The 27,884-nt window shown below is 45.4% G+C and overlaps 1 protein-coding gene across 7 annotated transcripts in view; it reads left to right on the top strand.

Moving 5' to 3' along the window:
- LOC139370449 (regulatory-associated protein of mTOR-like) overlaps positions 1–27,884 on the top strand; it is a 182,595-nt gene that overhangs the window by 141,117 nt on the left and 13,594 nt on the right. For 2 of the 7 annotated variants that reach the window (XR_011627137.1, XM_071109924.1), the window contains exons 18-30: positions 1,992–2,132; positions 2,322–2,442; positions 2,772–2,912; positions 4,469–4,624; positions 10,313–10,431; positions 15,644–15,774; positions 15,971–16,163; positions 16,572–16,682; positions 19,734–19,839; positions 21,873–21,987; positions 22,443–22,567; positions 24,086–24,211; positions 27,001–27,051. Coding sequence is in view for 6 of the 7 variants with exons in the window: in XM_071109924.1 (XP_070966025.1) it covers positions 1,992–2,132; positions 2,322–2,442; positions 2,772–2,912; positions 4,469–4,624; positions 10,313–10,431; positions 15,644–15,774; positions 15,971–16,163; positions 16,572–16,682; positions 19,734–19,839; positions 21,873–21,987; positions 22,443–22,567; positions 24,086–24,211; positions 27,001–27,051 (1,636 nt within the window). In the remaining variant the exon portion in view is untranslated. The remainder of the gene's footprint in view (positions 1–1,991; positions 2,133–2,321; positions 2,443–2,771; positions 2,913–4,468; positions 4,625–10,312; positions 10,432–15,643; positions 15,775–15,970; positions 16,164–16,571; positions 16,683–19,733; positions 19,840–21,872; positions 21,988–22,442; positions 22,568–24,085; positions 24,212–27,000; positions 27,052–27,884) is intronic. The other 5 variants (XM_071109926.1, XM_071109927.1, XM_071109925.1 and 2 more) reach the window with 5 other exon arrangements.

Genomic DNA, 27,884 nt, shown 5'->3' with positions numbered 1-27,884 from the left:
ACACCTTTCAGACGTGTACGCACACACACACCTTTCAGACGTGTACGCACACACACACCTTTCAGACGTGTACGCACACACACACCTTTCAGACGTGTACACACACACACACCTTTCAGACGTGTACACACACACACACCTTTCAGACGTGTACACACACACACACCTTTCAGACGTGTACACACACACACCTTTCAGACGTGTACACACACACACCTTTCAGACGTGTGCACACACCTTTCAGACGTGCACACACACACCTTTCAGACGTACACACACACAGGCCTTTGGGACATACACTCGGTGGCTGTGTGTGTGTCACACCTAGCAGATTGAGGGTTCAGTGGCTCCTTTAGGACTTTGAGGACCTGAGGGACAGTGAAGTCAGTTTGCGCTGTATTTCGCCCACCTCACATGTGGCATGCAGGGCGCACACACACACGGGGACAGGGAACATCTGTTGCCAGCAGCCTAGCAGGGCATCCTCTCTCTCTAGGGGCCAGGCAGCTGCTGTGACTGAGTGGTGAGACCAGGGTCCGCATCCACTCTGGTGTAAACACACACACACACACATTGATCTCACACAACCTTATGTACACACTCACAATGCCCGAAGATAATTGGGTATTTGAGCGCTTCAACAGGAACTTTGGAGGACCCAGACACACACAAACCACAATTTAAAAATGTATATTTATTACTTGGCTAGTTTGATCAGCTCCCTCCTCTTCAGGGCCCAGATTCACAAAACCTTAAGACATTTCTTCTTAACTGCCATTTTGTCCTTAACTAGACTTAAGAAAGTTAAGCGAAGTTGCTATTCCTCAAAGGTTCTTGGAAATGTTCTTCTGCTATTTCTTATGTTTCGCCTGAAGCAAGAAGTTAAGAAGAAATTAGATTCTTGAACATAATGTTATTGGAAATGTTGTTAATTCCAAGAAAGCCAAACCCTTGTCTTAAACTCGGGGCAGTGAGAGAAGAAACTCATGAACGCAATTGAACTTGTTTTATTCACTCACAAACTTAATCTGAAAGTTTCTGTATTGATTATTTAAACCCAAGGACATGTTTTAGAACAGTAATCTCAGTAGGAAATATGCTAACACGATTGCCGTTGCTAGCTAGATAGCTGGTGGAAACGGTTGCCTAGCAACATCTTACGAAGATTTGTTAGAAGATATTTGAGAAGCTGGTAAGAAAATCATAAAATCCTAAGACGTTGTGGAGGAATTGCACTTACGAGAACTGTCTTATGAACTTGTTTTTTTCTTGAGAAGCTTAAGTTTTTGCGTAATAAGTGTTTGGTGAATCTGGGCCCAGTTCCCCTCTTTAAAATTAAGGTGTGTGTGTGTCAAGTACCCCATATAATGCAGACAGAGAGTGAGAGAGATGGATAGAGTGAGAGAGACTGGAGAGAACAGAGAGAGACAGACTGAGGAATGTAGATCAGTGACTACGGTGAGAGTTTTTAATGAATTTCCAGCTGAGGCCTGTCGGGGGGATTTCTCAAGAGGAGATGCATATTTTACTCTCTGCAATATACACACACACACACACACACACACACACACACTGGGCCAGGTTTGAGTTAGTTTTGCGTATGACAGGCAGTGCATGGAGAGATACTTAGGGAATAAACAATATATTATGTGGACCTGCACATCCTTTGTGGCTTCTTGGGGTGATTATTGATAACAATTTAGAAGTAGGAGTTATTGTTATTTAGCGTACACAGTCAATTAGTGTGATGGGCGGTATTGCGTGACCAATGGTAAATTATTATTTTCAGACACCATTGATCTTCTCAGTAAATATGGTTGCATTAGAAATGAGAGGATTAAGGAGGGAGTATTAGTATTGATTCCCCCTTTTTTTTAAAGCAGCACCGAAGCAATCTAACCAATGACGGACCAATGACTTGGTCTGGATCCAACCAGGAAGGGACTAGGGAGTGAGTTATCTTGGTACCAAACTATCCCCCGTCTCCTCAGGTGCGCTGTGCGGCGGTGTTTGCCCTGGGGACGTTTGTGGGGAACTCGGCCGAGCGGACGGACCATTCTACGACCATCGACCACAACGTGGCCATGATGCTGGCACAGCTCATCAACGACGGCAGCCCTGTGGTCCGCAAGGTGGGCCCGCACACACACACACACACACGTTTTTCTCACCTCACTATTTCCAATGTTCTTGCTGACGTCGTTGACTGATTTGTACTGTGGGGCGATGGACTGTGTTAGGTCTTTTGCTGTGGTGTACTAGGTTTTGACCGTGTGTGTGTTGGGTTCTGGCTGACTGTGTGGTGGCGGTGTGTTCTTCAGGAGCTGGTGGTGGCTCTGAGTCACCTGGTGGTTCAGTACGAGAGTAACTTCTGCACCGTGGCCCTGCAGTTCATGGAGGAGGAGAAGAACTACCCTGTACCCTCACCTGCCAACACCTTAGGTACACACACACACACACACACACACCACATACACTCACTTCCAACCTCTGTCATAATCATTGCAATAGGAAGTCATTGATGTGTATTGTTTTAAAGCACACTGGTCCACTTAGACTTGTCCCAGACACTAACTACTGTACATGTGAAATGGGGTTTAGGGATCTGAGGGAGTTTGAATGAAATATGCAGCATGTTTTGATAGAGCACATCAATATTTAAAATGACCTTTATTACCTATTCTCATATTGACTGTCATGTCGCTACTGTATTCCATTTAGTGCCAAATGAATGGGTTAATTGACCTTCCCCTGTGTGTGCCTGTGTACAGAGCCCTGTAACCTGACTCCAGTGCGCGACAGCCCGGCCATCCCGCGGCTGCGTTCAGTCAATTCCTACACCAACATCAGAGCTGCCACCACCGCACGCAACCTCAACAAGAGCCTGCAGAACCTCAACCTCAACGAAGAGGGTAGGAGAGAGAAATGGGGAGGATGACATTGAGGCAGGCGAGAGAGAGAACTGAAAAAAAGAGACATGGAGAGATTAATGTGGTTATATACTGTGAAGGGGGAGATGGAGAGAATGAAAGCGACTTAAGGGTAGAGACTTTTCTCTTCCCTCTGACTGCCTCTCTTCTTTCCCAAATAATTACTTGAGGGGATTTGATGAATCGTCATCATAGTCATGATGGCAAAGTCACAACAGAGAAGATAATTCTCCTCGGGCTTACCACACTGACGCTAGGGTTTAGCGTGGGTGGGGGGGGGGGGCTGTCTTGCTCTGCTTGCACACACAAAACAAACACAGTTTGAGAGCCTATGTCCATCATACACCCACAGCATTAATGGAGGATTACACTCTTGACCCCCTCTCAGCCCCCGCAGTACTGACTGACTCAGGTGTCAGCTCATTCTTGCTGAAGCCAAAAGGCAATATAGCCACGCTGAGTAATACTAGCCGCTAGCACGTTAGCTTACCGCTTACAGCCTCTCTGAATCCACATCGTCCACTCATTCTAACTGGCAGCGATGCTTGTCACCAACAGCCATGACAAACCTTTTAGCCTTCCTTGCCTACTCCCAATCCCCATCTCAATATGCACTCTGTTACAGGGATATATGGCGGCCATTTTGTGTGAGTCAGCCGATGATAATGGGAAGTTGTGTAGAGTTATAGAGTGTGATGACTCGGGCGGACAGTTAGAATAGGCTGGGGAGATTGAATGGAAGGTCCAGTCAATAGCTTGTAGTTTCTAGTTTTCTAGCTAGAGGGAGATGGGAGAGGGGGGGCTAGTAATAAGTTGACACTTCACTTTACCTTCAGTCACACAAAATCAAACAATCAGAGCAGAACAAGTACTTTATTTACACGCTCCATTTGATACTGTTACTTCAAGGTATAGTTATTCTGGTATAATGTGGTATATTTCATGGTATAGTTAGTTATTCAGGTATAATATGGTATATTTCATGGTATTGTTATTCTGGTATAATGTGGTATATTTCAGGGTATAGTTATTCTGGTATAATATGGTATATTTCAGGGTATTGTTATTCAGGTATAATATGGTATATTTCAGGGTATTGTTATTCTGGTATAATATGGTATATTTCAGGGTATTGTTATTCAGGTATAATATGGTATATTTCATGGTATTGTTATTCTGGTATAATATGGTATATTTCAGGGTATTGTTATTCAGGTATAATATGGGATATTTCAGGGTATAATTATTCTGGTATAATGTGGGATATTTCAGGGTATAATTATTCTGGTATAATGTGGGATATTTCAGGGTATTGTTATTCTGGTATAATATGGTATATTTCGGGGTATTGTTATTCTGGTATAATGTGGTATATTTCGGGGTATTGTTATTCTGGTATAATATGGTATATTTCAGGGTATTGTTATTCTGGTGTAATATGGTATATTTCGGGGCATTGTTATTCTGGTATAATATGGTATATTTCAGGGTATAGTGATTCTGTTGTGTAACTACTATTCTGTCATTTGTATGTCTAGGTGGTCCGGTGACGTTCTCACCAGGTAACCTGAGCACCAGCAGCAGTGCCAGTAGCACCCTTGGTAGCCCTGACAACGACGAGTACATCCTCTCCTTTGAGACCATCGACAAGATGAGACGAGTCTCCTCCTACTCTTCCCTCAACTCCCTCATAGGTAGGAAAACTACTGACCTGCACTACCCTTACCACTGAGCGAACACTACCCTTACCACTGACCTACACTAACTACCCTTACCACTGACCTACACTAACTACCCTTACCACTGACCTACACTAACTACCCTTACCACCCTAGTCTTACAGTTCTACTCCTCTCCTTTATTCCAAATCACCTCTTGTTCCTCTCAGTAGTAAGGGGTTGTAGTAACTACCACTTAAGTCAAATGTTCACTTAGTCATGTATTGATGTCAATGGGAGACCAAACATTTTACTTAAGTGGAATTTACAATTGGCCTCTTTCAGGGCTCCAGATTAACATTTTAGTCTGGTGATACTCTCTTTCTGTTGGTGGAACAAGCCCATGATTTGGTTGCACCATTCCTTTCCAAGGCTTCAAGCAATAGAACAGAAATAGTAATCACCTTATCTGTTACTGTTAAAATCGGGCTCCAGAATGTTCTGACTTCTTTTGTTCAATAGAGATTAATTTGCCGGAATCCTTTTTTTGCATTAATATCAAAGGCAAATTTATTTGGGGCTAAAACTCAAAAAACATTAGCTAGATTGGTAACACTATGTATAATACTCACTGCTCGTAGTCATGCATTAATCTGAATGTAATGTCCTAAAGAAACGTTGCAGTTTGTAGCCTACTACCCCATGCACGGGCAATGGCTGATGCACATTTCAAGCACTCTGTTTATCTCAAAGACATATACTGAACAATAATATAAACACAACATGCAACAATTTCAACTATTTTACTGAGTTAGTTCATATAAGGAAATCAGTCAATTAAAATAAATGTATTAGGCCCAAATCTATGGATTTCACATGACAGGGCAGGTGCATAGGCACACCCACTTGGGAGCCAGGCCCAGCCAATCAGAATGATTTTTTCCACACAAAAGTGCTTTATTGCAGACAGAAATTATCCTCAGTATCATCAGCTGTCCCAGTGGCTGGTCTCAGACAATCCCCTAGGTGAAGAAGTCAGATGTGGAGGTCCTGGGCTGGCGTGGTTACACGTGGTCTGCGGTTGTGAGGCTTGGTTGGACGTATTGCCAAATTCTCTAAAACAACGTTGGAGACTGCTTATGGTAGAGAAACATACATTCAATTATCTGGAAACAGCTATGGTGGACTTTCCTGCAGTCAGCATGACAATTGCACACTCCCTCAAAACTTGAGACGTCTATGTGTAATGATCATGCTGTTTAATCGTCTTCTTGATATGCCACACCTGTCAGGTGGATGGATTATCTTGGCAAAGGAGAAATACTCACTGACAGGGATGTAAACAAATGTGTGCACAACATTTGAGAGAAATACGCTTCTTGTGTGTATGGAACATTTCTGGGATCTTTTATTTCAGCTCATGAAACATGAAACATGGTACCAACGCTTTACATGTTGAGATGATATTTTTGTTCAGTATAAAATATCTTGGTTGTGAAGTATTTGCTATTGACCTCAATATAAAGAGTATACCCCAGAAAGCTGAGAACATCCTCTCTTCAACAGTTGTTGTTTCCCACAGTTGTATTTTTACATGTTATACAATCAGAGGGGGGAGAGCGTGTGGCTCGCGTGTCACAGCAGGCACCAGCGAAGCAGTTACAGGGGCTGGGCAGACACTTTCATTACAGGAATCTTGAGGATAATGACCAAATCATGGCTTTAGCCACCAGAAAAATAGGACGTTTTGAACCTTGAGTGAGTTGACCTTGTAATGAATGTTCAGCTCGTGCCGATGCAACCAATACATTTTTTTAACTTGCACAGCCAAGTCAAAATGTGACTAAGCGGTCACAGTCTGGAGCCCTGCCTTCCTATACTTTTCCCTTTCTCCTGCTTCAATGCCCTCATACCCGTAGGTAAGACTTGTTCTCAACCTACCATCCTCTACTGTTCAACTCACGAGGGTGCCCCTGGCTCCAAAAGACAGAGTGCTTTTCCTGGTCTCACTGAGGGCTGGCCCCGCTCCGTTTCCCCTATGCTGTGGTGATTGGCAGAGGCCTTGATGCGTCCTGACACTCAGTTTGTGTGTGTGGAGAAAAAGCATTAACTCACCAACAACACGAAGGAGAGAGATGGGGATTCCCTACCCTCTGTTGCCAGTTTGAGAAATGCCCACTTCACACACCAACTGCCATTGTATTTGACCAAGTACTCCAAAACAGTGGTTCCCAACTCCAGCCCCCCCAAAAGTACATATTTTAGTTGTAGCCCCGGTCAAACTTGCCTGATTCAACTCATTAAGGGCCTGATGACTAGTCGACAAGTTGAGTCAGGTGTGTTGTCTGGGCTACAATGAAAATGTGTACTGTTGGGGGTACAGGAGGACCAGAGTTGGGAAACGCTGCTCCAAAATACGAGGACACGGCTACAACGTGCACACACACACACAAACAGAGGGGTGGCGTGAGTCGAGTACTAAGTACACTACACACGCTTCCCCACTTCCATAAATCCCTCCAGTGCACCACTGACCCATGGGAACACACCGCTACGTTAACTCAGATTCATCAAATAATCCCGTATTAATCAACTCCCACAGGAAGCCCTGATTGGCCAAGTCCAACACAGCCACAGCTATGGGTCTTTTCAGGACACAGTGGACACAGTGGCATGCACATTACAAGTCTGACGAATAAACTACCAGGAAATGGATATCAAATATATTTTTGTATATCAAATTCACATTTTGGTAGATGTTTCTGTCGCTACCCTTTTAACCTTTTAACCGGTGCGTTTAGCGTTCATTCAGCCTCTATCTAAACCCTTCCCAAGCTGCACTGGGGTCTCGAACACCGCCAAGGGGTCTGATTCATTCTAAACAGGTTGAGTATGAAATTGGCCCCTCGCCCACTATGCTGTGTCCAGTTTAGCTTCTTGCCATAGAATATTATTAGTCATTCTATTTCCATTGTCCTTACCTCCCTATGTGCTTGATTCTGACCCAGCTAGCAGCTCATGACATGGCATACATAAACAAACACCATGGGGCTGTACCATAGAGGGTTTAGCAATAGTGCTGACTCGATGCCTAAACATTTAGATATGTCACTTGTTTGGGAGCCTGGCCATGTTGCAGGAGCACAATTGGGTTGTGTTAGCTAACTCTGGTCAGTCACACACAATATAGAATTGATTGGGCAATACCTGGTTGTTGATAGAAGTGCTCTTCGTAAAGGGACAGTTCACTCCCAAATCAACACAACAGATGACACAGAATATGGACTTTGAATTTTGGGTGAGCTACCTCTTTAAGGCCCTGAGAGAGACTAGCTTCCTGTCCAGGGAGTGTACTTGTACAGCAAGCTGCCTCACGCTACAGAAACAGGAGATTCTATTCCCTCCAGAAAATAAGTTGGAAACGCTTATTGAATCTGGCCTTAAAAATGATAATGTCTTACACAGCAAAATACCACCCAGAGCACACTTACCTACTCTAAGGCGTTCTGATATCCTCCCTGACATTTCTGTTTGGCCACAGCAAGAACTTGGCTCAGCTTCTCCCTGTGGCAGTGCATTTAAGATGCTCGTGTTTGAATGAAGGAAATGTAGCTTACAGAGGCTGACCAAGACTTATATTGGATTGGGTGTTAAATATGCATTAACGGATGACCTTTGAGACATTTTTCTGTCTTGTCAGGATACTGCAGGGGAAGCTCCAAATGTAGCTGTTGTCGTGAGAAATATTGTTTAGGATTTAACATGGTTGTAAAATTGTGCACATGTTGCAAAGGTCCTCATACCAGGCCTAGCTGAAGACAATTCAGCCTGGGAATGATTTGTAGTCACACTCTCATGTTGAACTGTGTAGGGTGCTGTGGTGATAATGTGTCTATGCCAGTGAAAACTGAAGTATTTCCCTGTTTAAATGGAGGGGAAACGGTATTTCACATTCATCACCAGGGCTGTTTACCGCAGCACCTAATCACATTCATGCCCCCGGGCTAGAACCTAATCACCTCTTTACCTCGCTTACCCGCTCCCGCTTACACACACTCGCTTTTTCCCTTGCTCTCTCTCTCTTGCCTGATTGCTGGCTTGCTTTCTCGCTCCCTCTTTCCCCGTGCTCTCTTTCTCTCTCTTTCTCATGCTTCCACTCTTGCTTACCCCCCTTTGCTATCTCTCTCGCATGTACTCTTTCCTGTCTCTCCCCGCTCTCCCCCTCCAGCTCTCACCCCCCTCTCGGCCTACACTACAATCTGCTGCAGTACTATTAACCAGAGCTCCCGATTTTTGCTGCGACATGTGCCTCCACGCATTTTCACACGCAGTGTGTCTATGAAATGCACTGGCTAGCCGCAACAGTTTGTGATAGCCTGCCACGCCTCCCCTCACATGTCCCTCATTCTACAGCCTCTGGAGGAGGATGAGTGTGTCCTGTCTAGGGGTTAAGACAGTGTCCTCTCTTACCCTCAGTATGAAGTGACAACTCCCTAAGGACACTTTTCATTCTGTTCTCTGTCTACAAGTGTGAAGTGCTGGGGAGAGGGAGAAGGGCATTAACAGCTGGATACCTTCACTGCCGGCCGTCGAGACGAACAGAAGATTGCATCAGACAGAGGGAGAAAGCATGGAAACTAGATAGAGGGAGTGCTGTGTTCCTTGCAAAGTGAGAGTCAATGTGCCAAAATAATGAACTACAAGAAGAGGGGGGCACTCCTAATACAAAGAGAAAGGTGACAGGCAGGTTTAGGCCCGGAGCAAAACAAACTGATGTTGACAGCTCCTTCGTGGCCAAGCCCGGTGAGTGACCGTCTCTCTCGAACTCAGCTCAGCGGCACTGCAGTGTTCTGTCAGGTTGAGTGACAGCTTGGAATGAGGGATGACACCGCAGAGAGGACGACAGGAGAGAAAGAAAATGGATAAATAAAAGTTGGAGGGGGGAGATAGTCCTGGGTGGGAAGGGAGGGAATAATCGCCAAAGTGAACACACACACTTTCTCTGATACACAAACACACAGACCTGTCGCCCTCGGTAGGTAAAAGAGACAATAGCAGAGCACTTGCTCATTCCTATTCCGCATGATGATGACAATTGGCAGTCATGTTCCTCTCACAATCAGCAATGTTGCAGAAGCCAGCTGCCTTCATTGTGTGTGTTGATTAATGAGTTGCATTACCTGACACGGCGGCCATGTTGGCTCCAGCACCTCAGCAGATGACTGAGTGAAGGAGAAGTGAGACAACGGCCAGTCAGTGTGGATGTTTTTGGATGTTAGATGACAGGTGATTAGCATCAATTGGATGTTAGCGTTTGTATGCGATGATGATGATGATGATGGAGAATTCAGTGGTTGAGTGTGATCGCTAAGCATGTTGTGTTTGTGCGAGAGAGAGAGAGATTGTTGAGTGTTTATGGAAATCATGCTGTGTACGTGAGAAAATGAGATGGTGAGAAGGTTGGCTCTCTTATTGATGGTTGCTAATCAAATATTGATGCTAATCATGCTGTGTTTACGTGCTTGTTGAGAATGGGAGACAGAATGTAGATGTTCGCTAATGTATATTGATGGTGTTCACACTGTTGGGTCATTATGTGAAATGGTAATGTGTGTGTGTATTGATTGTAATTGATGCTGTGTGCCTGTGTGTATTAACGGTAAGTCACGTCTGTGAATGCTGGATAATTATGTATATGGTTAATCATGCTGTGTGTCGTTGCAGGGGTGTCGTTCAACAGCGTTTACACACAGATCTGGAGGGTTCTCCTGCACCTGGCGGCCGACCCGTTCCCAGAGGTGTCCGACTTGGCCATGAAGGTCCTCAACAGCATCGCCTACAAGGTACTAAACATACACACTGTTCTCTCTCCTTCTGCTGTGTGTCTGTTTGGTTTTCTTTAGGTGTGTTTTATGCCTTGAAAAGGTCATGTAGTTTCATACACACACACTCTCTTGTTCTTACACACACACACACACACACTCACATACACTCTCCCTCTTCCCTGGCATTTTCCCCACCTCGAGACCATTACTTTTGTGCAAATGCAATTAAGGCGAAACGACTCCCCCAGGCCAGCCACTGCAGAGGAGAAGCCTGCTGTTACTTAAGAAGGTGTAATAACCACTGTTGGCCCCTGGCGCTGGAGAGAGCCCTTGTATTTCCTGCTGCTGACACCATCAGTTCCTCGCAGTCCCCAGAGCTGTTCATCTCAGCTTTAGGGCTTCCCACTGAAGCCCCGTAAAAAACAACATGACTTATTAGATATTACATTGCAACAGACTCTGTTTTAAGCACTGCAACAGACTTTTGTAAGTAACATTGCAAGAGAATAATGTATGAAACATTACAAGAGAATAATGTATGAAACGTTGCAATGACTCTGTATGAAACATTGCCATAGAATAATGTATGAAACATTGCAAGAGAAAAATGTATGAAACATTGCAAGAGACTCTAATGTATGAAACGTTGCAATGACTAATGTATGAAACATTGCAATAGACTCTAATGTATGAAACATTGCAATAGACTCTAATGTATGAAACATTGCAATAGACTCTAATGTATGAAACATTGCAATAGACCCTAATGTATGAAACATTGCAATAGACCCTAATGTATGAAACATTGCAATAGACTCTAATGTATGAAACATTGCAATAGACTCTAATGTATGAAACATTGCAATAGACTCTAATGTATGAAACATTGCAATAGACTCTAATGTATGAAACATTGCAATAGACTCTAATGTATGAAACATTGCAATAGACTCTAATGTATGAAACATTGCAATAGACTCTAATGTATGATGCCGCAGTATTTTTTGAAATATACATTATGGGTCACTGCTGCAGTCTCAGTTCCTCGCAGTCCCCAGAGCTGTTCATCTCAGCTTTAGGGCTTCCCACTGAAGCCCCGTAAAAAAACAACAGGACTTATTAGATATTACATTTCAATAGACTCTAATGTTTGAGGCACTGCAACAGACTCTAATGTATGAAACATTGCAATGGACTAATGTATGATGCCGCAGTATTTTAAAAATAAAATATATACAATATGGGCCACTGCTGCAGTCTCAGGAAAGGGCATTTGACCATGATAACATCGTGGCTTGTACATTTATCATCTCCGGTGTACTCTTTCTCCTCAACACAATCCACAGTCCTGTGCAACTCTTCTCTGAGACAGAGACAGGGGAAGCCCAGGTGGAAATCCCTGTGAATCTCTGGATGTGTCCCAAAATGACCCCCGATTGAAGTAGTGCACGACGTAGGGAATAGGGTGCCATTGGGGATGCAAATCTCTGTTGTTTCCTGCTCTTTTGATCCATCTGTAGATGAGCTTGGGAGGAACTATCATCTCTCTTATCATCATCTCTCTATTGCAGTGGTGTTTCATCTCCCAAAGGTTTTCTTTCCTACGTTCCACCACCACCACCACCGCTCCCTCACAATACATTCTGCCCCAGATTCAAATTGACTGATTTAACCTGTAAATGATTGTTGCCGTAGAGTTGGTTTTCTCTAACAACTTACCTGGTGAAAAGAAAGTTAATGAACAAGCAAATGAGATGGAGGAGACTTAAACGATGTCTGCGATGTTTAGACACAAACAAATATTGGACAGTAAATTGTGCCTTCCTGTATTGTGCTTACGCAGCACATTCTATTCCACTGAGACGTTGACTTTATGTTCATATTCTTATCGTCATTTTTTCTTATTGTTGCATTGTCGAGACAGAACCTGCAAGTGGGCATTCCATTGGACGCTGTATTACCATCTGTATCCTTACTTACCAAGTCCTCACACACTCTTCAGCCTGGCAACACTTCAAAGGAAAGAACAAAGAGGGTCTACCCACACCTTCACACACACACACACACACACACACACACACACTTAAAAACAAGTGTCAATCCAGGTATTCAGTGTCTCGCGCTAAACACAATATTGACTGGAGTGTGTAACAGTTTGGTGCAGCCCACGTCTGTTAAAGCCAGAGCTCTCGACAGCCTTCCCTTGACAAGCAGAGAAATGCTCTCATTGGTTTAAGTGTCCAACCGAGAAAATCCAATTGTGTTTTAATTAGGATTTTTAGCGCGTAGTTGCCAGATGCCAAGGAGGATGGAAGTGTGAAACGCATGCAGCTTCTTTGTTCTCCAAATTAACATTTTAATGCATTTTTCATGGGGGAAAAGGGGGTACAACTGAATGCCTTCAACTGAAATGTGTCTTCCGCATTTAACCCAACCCCTCTGAATCAGAGAGGTGTGGAGGGCTGCCTTTTTCGTCAGCCACATCTTCGGCGCCCGGGGAACAGTGGGTTAACTGCCTTGCTCAGGGGCAGAACGACAGATTTTTACCTTGTCAGCTCGGGGATTTGATCCAGCAACCATTCGGTTACTGGCCCAACACTCTAACCACTAGGCTACCTGCCACCCCTTATTAAGAGGTTTAAGCCTAAAGGTTAACTTGTTATATTTTTGTATGTGGTCCATACTTTGTGGTGATAAGATTGTAGGATTTAGGATTTGTAAGCGAGTCTGTGCTATTCTCTCACATTCTAAGATCCGTTGTCCCGGGGTGTTGTGGGTGAATGTTAGCTTGCAACAGGGTTTCTTATTGCACAAGTTCAGGTAGGTCCCTTCCCGTTTCAGCTCGTTTGCTTCTGTTTGGTTCCTAGTGAATGGCCCTTTTTGGTTTTCTCTTGTGCCAACTTCTACGGACCAACAGTACGAGTTAGAAAGAGAGCATAAACTGATCTAGGACCAGGTTTTGCACATTCGGGGAGACACTGGTAGAAAAAGCTCTAAAACCAACTGCATGAGATCATGATCACTCTTCTCAACCCACAATCTCTGGGCCTTACTGCCTTACTCAGCAGAAAATCACCGCTCTCACTTCCACAATCCCTTCCCCTCGGTACTGCCTCCATCAATCAGATTGCTTCTTGCATCAGACCACCACCCCTTCCAACCAATCACACCTCACTTTGAGGCTGCTTCATGGGGCTATTATCGTTGATCAGGGAGGTGTTCTGTTCTTGTGTGCGCCCACAGACCATTTAAATCCCCCCTTTGAATAATTCAACACTCACAAGTGTAGAGATACTGGCTGGCTGTGTGTCCCAAATGGTACCCTACACAGTGCACTACTTTTCACCAGGGCCCAGTAGTGCACCAAATAGGGGATAGGGTGCCATTTGGGACGTAGATGCTGTTAACTTTGTCTGCTGCAGGAGCAGTTGGGTTTCAGGTCTCCTAGCCCACCGGGAAGCCCGTTGTGACAACAGGGTTTATATACTCTTCAGCATCTCTCTTGCTTTGTGTATTTTGTTAGCATGGCTTTAGGAAGTGATGAGTAAGTAAGGGAAGTAAGTAAGTAGAGGGGGTGACAGGATGTTCCACAGCACCTCGTTGGCGTCTCCGTTAAGCGCACCGGTGGCGAAACAGGACGCGACGCGTCTGTTCGAACGAAGAACTCAACAGAATACAATTATGCCACAATGTGTCATGTTTTGCATACATTACGTTAGGAGGCGTTGTCTATGGCGAAGATGACTATGTACCCACTGGTGGTGGAACGAGTTGGTTTGAACCAGCCAGGCACTTAATGCCATGCAATGATGGGACACAATTACGCAACAATTGTATTTAATGTTCTGCGTCCATTATGCTGGGAAACGTATTGGAGAACGATACGCATGTTGTTTTCCATGCGTCGATGATGACTATGCACCAATGGTGGACCGCGCCGGTTCGAACCAAGCACTTTATACCATTCAATTAGGGGACACAATTACTCAACAATTGTATGTTTTGCACTAAGCAGGAAGCCTAGTCTGTGGGGTAATGATAACCTATTGTCTACCATGCAATAATCCTGATGACTGTGTGTTGCATGGGAAATGACATACCGGTTATTCAATTTCTTACGCTGTCAGACTGACTTCACCAGCTCTTACTGATTGTGATAAAATGACAAGTTTCACATCTTCCTCCTTTTGCTTTTCTCTCCCCTCCCCTTCTTCCTCTTGCTGTGCTGTTTAATAATGATAGCTTTCCCCCTCTGCAGAGAATCCAGATATCTCCATTGTTCCTTAGTTGATATGAGCGTGTTGATTTAACAGTTAGCGAAAACTCCCAGTGTGAGATGAGATCAATTTTACCCTTTGAAGATTTCTGTCTAAGAAGTACTGCTTCTCAGCTCTCTCTCGATGTGATGGTGTCTGTTTATGTGTGTGTGTTAAGAGATTTTTGCCAAAATGCTTTCCGTGTTTGTGTGGTAACTAGCACTGCGAACATTGCAGTGTATTATTTGTTGTGGTGGTGTGATAATTGCTTGGTCTCTCCCACCTAATTCATCTTTTACTACCGCAGTTTGTGAAGCGCCTCAGATTAGTGGCAGCTCATCCATAACGACTGTCATTTCTATGCTTCGTTTTAGTGAAGCGCTCGCCTGCAAACACGAGTAATTGATGCTGCCGCAACCCACACACACGTGTAATAGTAGCAAACTCTTAAACACACAGACACACACACACACTCTACTACTACTGGCAATTAGCATAGAAATCAAATCAAAAGGCAATTCCAGATGGTTGAATGTGTTTGTTTGCTGGTGTTAACTGGATCTCCTAAAGCCAACCAGGTTTTTCTCTCTGCTCTGGCTTTTGTAAACAACTCACTGTTATTCATCAGGTTTCCCTAATTGAGTTTTACTCTCCTCTGGTGAATAGCTGTTAGTGTATACTGGCGTTGATTCTGTTATTGAAGGGTGCGGTACCGGGAGGATTTCAAGGTGTCTTGCTGGTGTTGTTGTATAGATCATTTGTCAAAGGGTAATATGTTGAAATACAGTCAAAGTTCACCCAACTGCTCGAGTTACAGAACACAGTACAGTAGGTTTCCTTACAAAGTATGTTTTAGCCTACTTATGTTTGATATTACATTAAGCTCTAAATGGCTATTATCATTTCTCACTTTTTGTACTCCTGCTCTCTCTTTTCCCTCCGTCTCTCTTCTCCTCCTGTCGCCGGTCTCTCAGGCCCTGTCTCTCTCTCTGTCTCCCCAGGCCACTATGAACGCTCGGCCCCAGAGGATCCTGGACTCTGGCTCTCTCACCCAGTCGGCCCCTGCCAGCCCCACCAGCAAGGGGGCACACATCCACCAGGCAGGGTGAGGATATACACACACACACACACACACACACACATTACACACAATCTTCATATTCTTAACCCTACCAGGATTATTGGTGTAGAAGACACACAAACACACACACCACTCTACATCCACCATCCTCATCCTCCACCATCCTCATTTTCTCACCAATGCTCTCCTGCCCCCTACACTAACCTCCCTCTTCCCCCAGTGGTTCTCCCCCCATGCCCAGTGCCAGCAGCTCCAGTCTGACCAACGAGGTGCCCAAACCCCCGATACGCGGAGGTGAACAGCCCCCCACGCGACCCCCCTACACCCCCACGCTGGGCGGACAGGCCCCCCACTCCCACCAGTTCCCCCGCACGCGCAAGATGTTCGACAAGGGGCCCTCCGGCTCTGAACAGGTACCCTGACATCTTCATTTTCTAGAATCTCACTTCTGGTTGACTTGTTTCTTAAGGAGAAACATAAGAAATAACCTAAGAACATTTTGAGTGATGGCAACTTTCCTTAACTGACTTCCGAAGTCTATAGTAAAGGAAGATGTGGTAGTTGAGAAGAAATCCCATTTAAACAATATGTTTATGCTAATTACCTCTATTGCTCAATTAAGGCTTCTGAAGAAATGTTTTTATCCAACTTGATTAAGATGCTTCATTTTAGTCTGTTTGATTCATTATGAAAGAACTCCCAGACACGTATTTTTGAATCATCTTTCATAATGAATTCTGAGAGTGTGGTGGTGTGTATTAGTGTTACTGTGTTAAAATGTGAATATTTTGTAATTATCTGCGTGTGTGTGTGTGTGTCAGGCCGGGGATGATGCAGATGACCCAGGAGGTCACAAGGCCTACATGAATGCCAACCTGTCTACAGGGCTGTGTGACTGGAGCGCCAAGTACTTTGCTCAGCCTGTTATGAAGGTACTGTACTACACTTCTCTCCCCTATTTTCATCCCTCTTTCTCTGTCACACACTCTCTCTCTCGCCGCCTCTCTTAAACACACACACACAATACTGTAGTGTGTCTCTAGCTGTTCAAGGAATCTGTTTAGGCTGTTACAGCACCTGACCTTCCTTTGATGGTCAGAGGAAGCAGCTGAATCATGTGTATGGCTGTCTCCACACACTCACTCACTCACTCCGACACACAAACGTCCTCACACACACACTCCCATTCTCACACACACGCACCTTGGCAATGCCGTTAGGGGAACCGCAAACTCCCTCCAACACTTTCTAAAACCCGCCTTTCATCTCTCCATCTTCTGAAAGAGAAAAAGAAACGTTGTCAGCTCGTCTTGACTTTGCCAAACTGCCGCTGGTCTGGAGGTGAGAGAGAGACAGAAAGAGAGAGAGAGAGAGAGAGAGAGAGAAAAGGATGGAGAGAGACACTAGGTGGATAAGAGAGATGGAGAGAAGGGGCTTGAGGAACAGGAGAGAGAGGGAGGGAGGAACAAAGTGGGGACATGGAATAGAAGGAAAGAAAAACAAGGGGTGATGGGGTGAGATGAGACGGATGAGAGCGAGAGGAAAACGAGAGCGGGAAGAGAGAGGGAGAGGTATTCACTTTGCAGAAGTACAAATGAGAAAGCTGCGTTTGCAATTTCTGGAACGCTCCCATAAAGAGCCGTTGTGTCTAAAAGTCTACACAGGTTATCATATCAATGTGTCAGCAGTACGAGGTGTGTGTGTGTATATAACCATTAGCAGACCTTTGGTGTGTGTGTGTTTCCGTCCTTTGTCAGCCAGGTTCATTGTACAGTCAGTGTGTAATGTCCCACATTAGTGGCTGAGATATCCATATCGCAAGAGGCTGCATTTAAAAAACATTTTTTTTACCATGAATGTAACATTTAAATGTAATAAGGGTCCCCTGGGAAACTGACCATCACTTTGGTTCCTACTGTCACAACAACTTCTACTCTACCTGGCTTTTTTCATTCGTTGTCATGCCAATTAGATTATTTGCCCATATCCTGCAGCCCAAGCTGAGACCCAGCATCATGACAGCCTCTCACCTTGACACACACACACACACTCATCAGCGCTGACTGAGACAGGCCTTAATGTCTTAGTGCTGTAGAGATGTACAAGCAAACAGTGACTTGCACACACTATTCCCTTGAGTCCTTTACTTAATCACTCTTTCTCTTCACCCTTCTAATCTTTCTCTCCACCCTTCTACTCTTTCTCTCCACCCTTCTAATCTTTCTCTCCACCCTTCTAATCTTTCTCTCCACCCTTCTAATCTTTCTCTCCACCCTTCTAATCTTTCTCTCCACCCTCCTACTCTCTTTCTCTCCAGCCTCCTACTCTCTTTCTCTCCAGCCTCCTACTCTCTTTCTCTCCACCCTCCTACTCTTTCTCTCCACCCTCGTACTCTCTCTCAACCCCCTACTCTCTCTCTCAACCCTCCTACTCTCTCTCTCAACCCTCCTACTCTCTCTTTCAACCCTCCTACTCTCTCTCTCAACTCTCCTACTCTCTCTCTCAGCCCTCCTACTCTCTCTCTCCACCCTCCGACTCTCTCTCTCTCCACCCTCCGACTCTCTCTCTCTCCACCCTCCGACTCTCTCTCTCTCCACCCTCCGACTCTCTCTCTCCACCCTCCGACTCTCTCTCTCTCTCTCTCCACCCTCCGACTCTCTCTCTCTCTCTCCACCCTTCGACTCTCTCTCTCGCTCTCCACCCTTCGACTCTCTCTCTCTCTCTCTCTCTCCACCCTTCGACTCTCTCTCTCTCTCTCCCTTCCCCCCTTCCATTCCTTTTTCTCCCTGTCTCGCTCCACCCCCCTCCATCTGTCCCTCCCTCCACCTCTCTCTATGTTTTGTCACTGAGTGCTTGGTGGTTATTACCACAGCGTATAAATCTACATGCGGTAGCAGTCAATGGCTCCCTATTCCATATAAAACGCACTATGGCCCCTGTTCAAAAGTAGGGCACTGCGTAGGGTATAGTGTGCCGTTTGGGATGCAGTGAGTGTGTGGCTGCTCTGTTAGTGTTAAGTATTCGGAGGGCAGAGCAGGGAGCCTGGTGGGGCATGTACTTAATAAGCAGCAACACTCTGGCCTCACAACACTCCACCATTACACTCCATTACAGTCTTTCTCTGTACATTACCAGCTCTGTCCATAATGCTAATGGTTACAGCTATACACACAGGGACACGCGCGCACACACACACACACACATTTACATAGAAATGTGTGCACGCACATCAGACACACAGAAACACTCATGCACACATATCCACTTAGAAACACACATCTACACAGAAATGCACGCATGCACAGACACACACCAAAACACTCAAACTCAATCCCTTCATTGCCCTCTGTAGTTACACCCGAGGACCGCCATTGACGCTCACTAATGATTCTCTCCCTGTCAGGGACTGAGGGATGGAGAAAACCATCAACACAGCCTGAGAGGCAGCCCTCAGAAATAGAGGGATGAATGGATGGAGAGAAAGAGGGGGGTATGAGAGTGAGGGAGGAGAGAACCCCTCAACACAGCCTGAGAGGCAGCCCTCAAAGAGGGGCGATGGATGGAGAGGGAGAAGGAGGGGATAATGGATGGATGGAGAGAGGGGGAGGAGAGATGAGAGGACAAGCAAGGATAGAGCTTTTAACAGTTGGAGCCTAAGAGGGGATCCTCTTCATTTAGCTCATTAACCCATCATTCCAAAGAATGGGATGACAGAAGGAGAGGAGAGGGTGAGATAAGAGTGTTAGATGGGCAGGAAGAGGATGAGGGAGTGTTGAAACGTGGGAGGGAACACTTAGCAGCCTGAGAAGCAACCCTCTTCGTTTAGCCCAGTAGCACAAAGCTCTTGTCTTTATACCATGAAGGAGTATGACTGGAGGAGAGAGAGGGGAAGGGAAGCAAGTGTCTTCTTCTCTTAGCTCTGTAATCACTTCCAGTTTAGACATTCAATCTAATAGAAATAAAACATGTCTCTCTCTCTCTAGATCCCAGAAGAGCATGATGTGGAGAGCCAGGTGAGGAAAGAGAGGGAGTGGAGGTTCCTGAGGAACGCCCGCGTTCGAAAACAGAGTCAACGTATCACGCAGAGAGGTGACGCACACAAACACTATGTATAGCTACACATAAATACACACAAACACTATGTATAGGTTCACATAAATACACACAAACACTATGTATAGGTTCACATAAATACACACAAACACTATGTATAGGTTCACATAAATACACACAAACACTATGTATAGGTTCACATAAATACACACAAACACTATGTATAGGTTCACATAAATACACACAAACACTATGTATAGGTTCACATAAATACACACAAACACTATGTATAGGTTCACATAAATACACACACACTATGTAGATTTGCTGTCACTGTTGTATAGACACTTACTCACAGTATAGAAGAAAAACAAATGTGCTCCTGCACTCAGTCACACATACCGTGGCATACCGTGGCAGGGGGATATTTGAAGAGTGAAACACACACTCATGCATATGAGGCTAGAGGGGGAGCGAGGATCTATTGGAAACCCCCCCTCGTTCCAAAATCTCTGCCAGACGGGTCTCTGACCCACACACACATTATATACACATTATACACACACTACACATGATACACACACACTACACACACATTAAAGACCCCAGGCTTCAGCGCAGCTCCCCCTGTGAAGTCAAGAGCCCGCTCAAACAGAATGGCTAACACTCCCACGTCACTGCCAGCTCCTACAACACACACACACGTGCGCGCTTACGAGTCCATTGGCGTCAGAGCTGAGGCTCACATACGCATGCATCGCTCTCTCCCCTTTTAACCATCCCATTCTGCCATCCTCTTAAGTTGAGAGACTAAAAGATCAGGGCTGCCCTCATTCATTCTCCTGCCTCTGGGGAGATGGACAGACCGAGAAAAGAGAGGGGGAGGGAGGGGGTACGTTAGAGTGCGAGAGAGACCGGTAGGTTAGAGGGTGACAAAGAATAGAGAGGGGAGGAGTAGGAGGGTGGAGAGTGAGACTGAGGGAGTGAGAAAGGAGAGTAAAGAAACAGAGGAGTAAAAATGATAGAGGGTTGAGAGTGGTGGAGAGAAGAGGGAGGACAACAAAGACAGGGAAGAAGAGAGCCTGGGAACAGAGACAGGGAAGAAGAGAGCCGGGGAACAGAGACAGGGAAGAAGAGAGCCGGGGAACAGAGACAGGGAAGAAGAGAGTCGGGGAACAGAGACAGGGAAGAAGAGAGCCGGGGAACAGAGACAGGGAAGAAGAGAGCCGGGGAACAGAGACAGGGAAGAAGAGAGCCGGGGAACAGAGACAGGGAAGAAGAGAGCCGGGGAACAGAGACAGGGAAGAAGAGAGCCGGGGAACAGAGACAGGGAAGAAGAGAGCCGGGGGAACAGAGACCGGGAAGAAGAGAGCCGGGGGAAGAAGAGAGCCGGGGGAAGAAGAGAGCCGGGGGAAGAAGAGAGCCGGGGAAACTGATTGAAGTCTGGGTTTTTTTCTGTTTTATTTGTGATGAAATACGTGATGAGTTTGCTGAAAGCAACAATACAAGGTTTCACACTCGTGGTATTGAATTTTGCATGGTAGAGAAAACGACACAGACAAGACTAGCTTTTAATGAACCCCTTTTCAGCTTTTGATCAAGTCCAGAGGCGAAGGTCTTGCCAAGGTCTCGCTAGGCTAGATTAAAAACATTTTCTTCCAGTATTTCTTTTACGACTTTATGACATTTTTTTCAATTAGCATTTATTCTCTGAAATTCCTGACGGTCCACTTAGAGACATTCCAGATAGCCGAAGGACACCTTGACGACACAAGTGATGGTTGTCATGGCTACGTAGCGAGAGCTAGACCTTTAGACAAGGATTGTAATGTGACTGTAGGACTATTGAATAGGGCTCTCACTATCAAATGTTCCAGTCTTTATGGGAGTTACATGAGTGTTTTCATCCAAACATATCTTTACTATCGTGATACCACAGTCACACATCCATGTAAATATAGACCTTTAGACTTATTTTCATTAATTGATGAAGCCAAATAATATATATGGATTGTGTGGTGTTTGATTCTTGTTTGGTTACTGGTGACTGGTGTCTTCTCCCCCTCTAGGCGTGACACGTCTGGACGACCAGATCTTCATTAACCGTAACCCTGGCGTTCCCTCCGTGGTCAAGTTCCACCCCTTCAACCCCTGTATCGCCGTGGCAGACAAAGACAGCATCTGGTGAGAGACCTATGCGCAACGCCTCAGCTATATTTGAAACACATTATTGACTGTCTCATATGATTCTGTCCCTGTAAATAATGCTCTACTTTGGCCAGAGACAAACAGTGCCTTCAGAAACTATTCACACAAGGTGCACTACAGTATATGAGAAATGGAAGTCATTTTGAGATGTGGCCATTGACTGTGTTTGTTTGCTGGTCTGAGAGGACTGGATATGTGGAAACAAGCCATATGGTGTGGGTTATTTGTGTTCATCTCTGTGAAAAGAGTTGAAAGTCATCAGAACCAGGTCATTCAGACACATGCTGTAGTGGCAGCCCTGAGAAAAGCCTGTCCCCTATCAGGGCCATGACAGTCCAGTGACACACATAGAGACATAGCTGGCAGTGCTACAGACACTTGGTTTGATGTATAGTGGCTGGAAGTGACTGAAGTGTAAGTGTGTTCTGTAGTTTCTGGGACTGGGAGAAGGCAGAGAGGTTGGACTATTTCTACAACGGGAACCCTCGCTACACCCGCATCACAGCTATGGAGTACCTCAACGGACATGACTACTCCCTGCTGCTTACTGCTACAGGTCAGACACACACACACCTATACACTGTACACACAGGCAGGTAGCCTAGCGGTTAAAGAGTGTTGGGCCAGTAACCAAAGAGTCGCCGGTTTGAATCACCGAGCCGGAATTCTGCCGCCGTTTATTATATTAAGTATAATATAAATACACACACATACGATCATCTCAAAGATTCGCACATACACCCAGACTCAATTATCTTGCACAAACATATGCAAGCACACACACGTAAAAAAAAAAAAGCAGTCAATCACTTCAGCATCACCCAATCGAACTAAATGCAGAAACTAAATAGACCCCAGTTGCCTCAATTCAAGGACACCATCCTTTTGCAGTAAATAAATGTGCATGTTTTCTCTCTCCTGGACCTTGAAGTCTTAATAAGCCTCAAAAGCCTGACTCACATCCTCAGACAGGAACACACACGCACACATTGTTCCCTGGGTGAAAAATGCCGTCTTAAATAATTATAAAAGGAATTAAGTCGGCAGAATTATGTTGAATTGCTGGAGAGCGCCATTCTGTTCACTTTATTTCTCATGTGAAACCAATTATCGCAGGGCTGTGTTAAAATTCTTTGCGGCTCCAAAGTCATATACAGTAATGTGGTTTTGTCTGTCATTTTAAACATGGTCATTCATTCACCCTGGTTTGCAGCCCTGTCTGAATACTTTCAGAATACATCCATATTTGAACTTCTTCCCTACCTTGACGTGAAGGGTTGAGCACCATCCGTCATTACTTCTAGGAAGAGAAGAGTGTACATAAGTGGTTCAATACTGAACGTTCTGGGATTCTTTGGCAGTCTGTTCAGGAGGACTAGAGAAACAAGACCCTGTTAACCCTTGAACTTAGTTTCAGTTTAGTTTGCGGTGCCTTTGTACAATGAGTGGCAAGGAGCATGGTATTATATTTGTATGTATGTGTGTGTGTGTGTGTGTGTGTGTGTGTGTGTGTGTAGGCTTGAAAGCAGTGGGAAGGTACCAGGCATGAAGGAGAGGCACAAGCGCATTGTATTGTACATATGAGTTTGTAAAGCCTGATGCTGTAGAGACGAGGTCAAATTGCTTGACAGTTGCTTTGTGTCGACCCGACGTAAGAACTTGTCCGTTATCTCTTTTGTTCAGAGATGCATGTTAAGGGATAGGATGCCTCCCAAATAGCACCCTATTCCCTGTAGTGCACCCATAGGGCTCTGGTCAAAAGTAGTGCACTATGTAGGGAATAGGGTGCTGTTTGGGATACAGACATAGACTGTGCTCCTGTTGTGTTCTTTCAGCACTTTTAGGTCACGTATGCGCTCGAGGCCATAGCGGTTAATGTAAATCCATGTGCACGCGCTTCGTCTCTCATGGGCACAGAGGGGGGACGTGTTTCTGCAAGTGTAAATATGGAAGTTGTTTGCGACCTCTAACCTTGTATGATATCTGTTTTTTTTTCTCTTTACTTTTCCTTCCTTCTTTGTCACCCCCCTTCCTTTCTTTCTCCAAACATCCTCTCCCCCCTCCCTCCCTCTAGATGACGGGGCGTTGCGTATCTGGAAGAACTTTGCGGACCAGCGGAACCCCGAGATGGTGACGGCGTGGCAGGGCCTGTCCGACATGCTCCCCACCACCCGAGGTCAGCCCTCCTCCAGCGCCCACAGTAAAGACCACGCTATTTACCCCCCCTAGACCCCCTCCGTTTATCAGCCTAGACCCTCAGAGTACTTCCCCGTCGGCTTCAGTTTTACACCCTGTCCCACCACCACCACCACACAATACAACTTTTACCCCATTCCCATCCACCCCTCTATCCCAAACCCTCAATCCACCTAGTTCTAGTGTCCACAATCATTCAAGTCCCCCCCTCCTCCCCACCCGCTCAGAATTCAGACCCCCATCTCCATGTCCCCTTTCCACCAACTCTCCAACCCCCGCATATTTCACTCTACATCTGCCAATTGCTTGTCTATGTTCCTCTCCTGTACTTCTCTGACGTGTGACGGTTCAGAGAACTGTAGGCTTATGGATGGCAGGTGCAGGAAATTGGCTACTGAATTCATTCATTCATTTGAGATTGTATCAAATCAACGCTTATTGGTCGCATACACAGTTTAGTAGATGTTATGGGGCAGCAGGGTAGCCTAGTGGTTAGAGTGTTGGACTAGTAACCGAAAGTTCAAATCCCCGAGCTGACAAGGTACAAATCTGTCGTTCTGCCCCTGAACAAGCTAGTTAATGAAAGCAATGAAGACACGTCGGGATAAATCTAATTAACAACCCACAAAGCGCTGTAACAGTAATCCAAATGCAATCTATACGTATGTACACCAGATGAATTTACACCAGATATATGAAGATAGGCTATGTACAGCACTAGATATATTAAGAGTGCGCTATGCCAGGTATCCAGTATATAAATAAATATGTGCTGAGTATAAACAGTGTAACTGAAATGTACGGTAGAAGAAAAGTGTGTGAGTACATACAGGTCAAGGATGAGCTGTTGTCTGACATTCAATACATAGCTGAATCACATTCCATTATTATCTGTGCTGGGTGTGAAGGAGGACAGGCAAGGGATCTAGCTAGCAGGACATTAGCTCTGGCAGCTCTGTGTCGAATCATGGAATGAGACACACTCATTCTATTCTAATGAGTGCATGTGTGTTCTGACTGACAGTACAGCGGACCACCAGCTGTGTGTGTCCCACCTTAACAAAGATGAGCAGCGTCCCTGCTCAGGGTGCCTGCTGAGAGGTGACACAGTTAACTAGCGTCACAGGGAGAGCTGTCATATACACACACACATCCCTGAAGATTTCAGAGTAGGGCAGATATCACAGTCAACAACAAGGTATTCAACAATCAGGATTTCGCAGGGTAACTAACCACCACTTCACCTTGGAGGTAGAGGGGGGTAGAGATGGTCTGCACAGCTCAAGCTTGCATTGATACAGCTGGCGCACTTGCAATGAACAGATGCCATCGTGAGATCATCGTTGGCACCGATTGTAACTGCTTCAGAAGCACGCACACACACACATTCCAAATCTCCCCCATCTCCATAACACGCGCTCTCCCTCCATCCAGTAACGACGTCGGGCGCTATTCCTCCTCATTTTGTCTCATTTCATTGAGATCCTCCAACTCTGTCTTGCTACTTTGCTGCTACGTTGACTTTGGTTGGTTTTATGTTCATCTGCCTCTAGCAGAACAAGGCTGCCAGCTCCCCTACACTGTAATAGTTGGTGTTAATTGTATCACTATGCTATATGCAGTTAGTCCTGTTGTATTGCAGAACACACACATTCACACTTATAAACTGTGTTCAAAACATGCTCTTTCCACGATATAGACTGACCAGGTGAGTCCAGGTGAAAGCTAAGATCTCTTATTGATGTCTCTTGTTAAATCCACTTCAGTCAGTGTAGATGAAGGGGAGGAGGCAGGTTAAAGAAGGATTTTTAAACCTTGAGAGAATTGAGACATGGATTGTGTCATTCAGAGGGTGAATAGGCAAAACAAAATATATAAGTGCGTTTGAACGGGGTATGGTAGTAGGTACCAGGCGCACTGGTTTGAGTGTGTCAAGAACTGCAATGCTGCTGGGTTTTTCACATAACAGTTTCCATTGTGTATCAAGAATGGTCCACCACCCAAAGGACATCCAGCCAACTTGACACAACTGTGGGAAGCATTAGAGTCAACATGGGCAACCATCCCTGTTGAACGCTTCCAACACCTTGTAGAGTCCATGCCCCGACGAATTTAGGCTGTTCTGAGAGTTAAAGGGAGTGAAACTCAATATTTGGAAGGTGTTCCTAATGTTTTGTACACTCGGTATACACACATACATACGTACACACACATCCATTCAATGAGGTGTGCACACACTCGTCTTCCCTGTGGTACAGGGGATTTAGACTCCTCTGCCCTCTAGGCTTTTAGATGAGATATGACTTGCATCCCAAATGGAACCCTATTCCCTATATAGTGCACTACTTTTGGCCAAGGCCGTAGGGTGGATATATGATTTAAGATGTAGTGTAGCTATCTGGAGCCTGTTTTTAAATGCACAGCCAGTAGTTGAGTAGTGGAATATCTCTCTCTCATAGTTTTTGATCGGGGTGTATCAGCGGTATTCATTTGGAAGATGTCATGCTGGGTAAACTGCAGCCTTGTTGTTCCGCTTCTCATTGTGTGTGTGGCTGTGTGTGCTTATGTGTCTATCTATCTGTCTGTGTCTGTGTGGGATTCAAACTCGCACAAACAAAAACACAGAGAGCGTGCGTGTGCAAGACTGCATGTATGCGTCAGAGCGTGAGTGTGTGTGTGTGTGTCCGTGCATGCGGGGGTCCTTGCTAACAGTGTGAGGTGCTGGGGCTGATGTGCTTCTGACTCTCCTTCCCCCATCTCCCTGCCTCCTCCTTTCTGCTCCTCCCCTCGCAGGTCTGGCCAGGCGGGTCTCCATCTGTCTGGACAGGAGTAAGGGACAGGGAGGTGAGTGCTGCCGTCGTCTTTTCCTCTCGTCTGACTCAGTGTGCTGCACAAACCACAGCAGTCTGCCCCTGCACTACTACTTCCTCCTGTAGCCTGATCCTCCCCCCTCCCAGGCCTCCCTTTCGTCAGTATCCCTCTCTCCACAGGCCAAAGCTGGTACCGTGTCTTCCTACCAGTTGTCATGTACAAAACAGACATGAAGGGGGTTGAACTCTGCCCAGACGACTCTAGTTTTAACTGTAAGCTTTTACACGCAAAGTTAAATGCAGGTATATTAACAACTCAGATTTGTCTTTTTAGTTTTTATGAATTGTGTGCTTGTTTTACCCTGATAATAAAAACAGTTTGTGTCGATGTAGTTAGAGCAATGCTTCAGCTCCGATGTGAATGTGCTGTTTCTGGTTCTATCGGCCTCGGTATCGTTGCAGGGTTGGAATTACAGTGGCAGTAGTGTACTAATCAGGGAACCCACATTAGTCTTACAACTGTCATCACGGCACCCCCATATGGGTTATAACATGATTGAGGATGCCCTGAAAAATAATCTACAGTGTATAATTAGAGGCCTGCTGGTAATGTGGGATGTTGATAGTAGAAATAATGGACCTCCTTCCTCTAGCCCTGAGGCCCTTACTCCAGACTCTACAGTACCAATGATTAGTTCCCTCCACAGCCAAGCAAGGGGCCTTAAAACTGTCTTCATCCAGACTTGGGTTTTTCCTCTGCAGCTGAATTGGCATGTAATGAGAGAGAGAGAGAGAGAGAGAGAGAGAGAGAGAGAGAGAGAGAGAGAGAGAGAGAGAGAGAGAGAGAGAGAGAGAGAGAGAGAGAGA

Source organism: Oncorhynchus clarkii, chromosome 17 (assembly GCF_045791955.1).
Source record: "Oncorhynchus clarkii lewisi isolate Uvic-CL-2024 chromosome 17, UVic_Ocla_1.0, whole genome shotgun sequence".
In the NCBI taxonomy this organism is placed as follows: Eukaryota; Metazoa; Chordata; class Actinopteri; order Salmoniformes; family Salmonidae; genus Oncorhynchus; species Oncorhynchus clarkii.
This window is presented reverse-complemented; position numbering and strand designations above follow the sequence as displayed.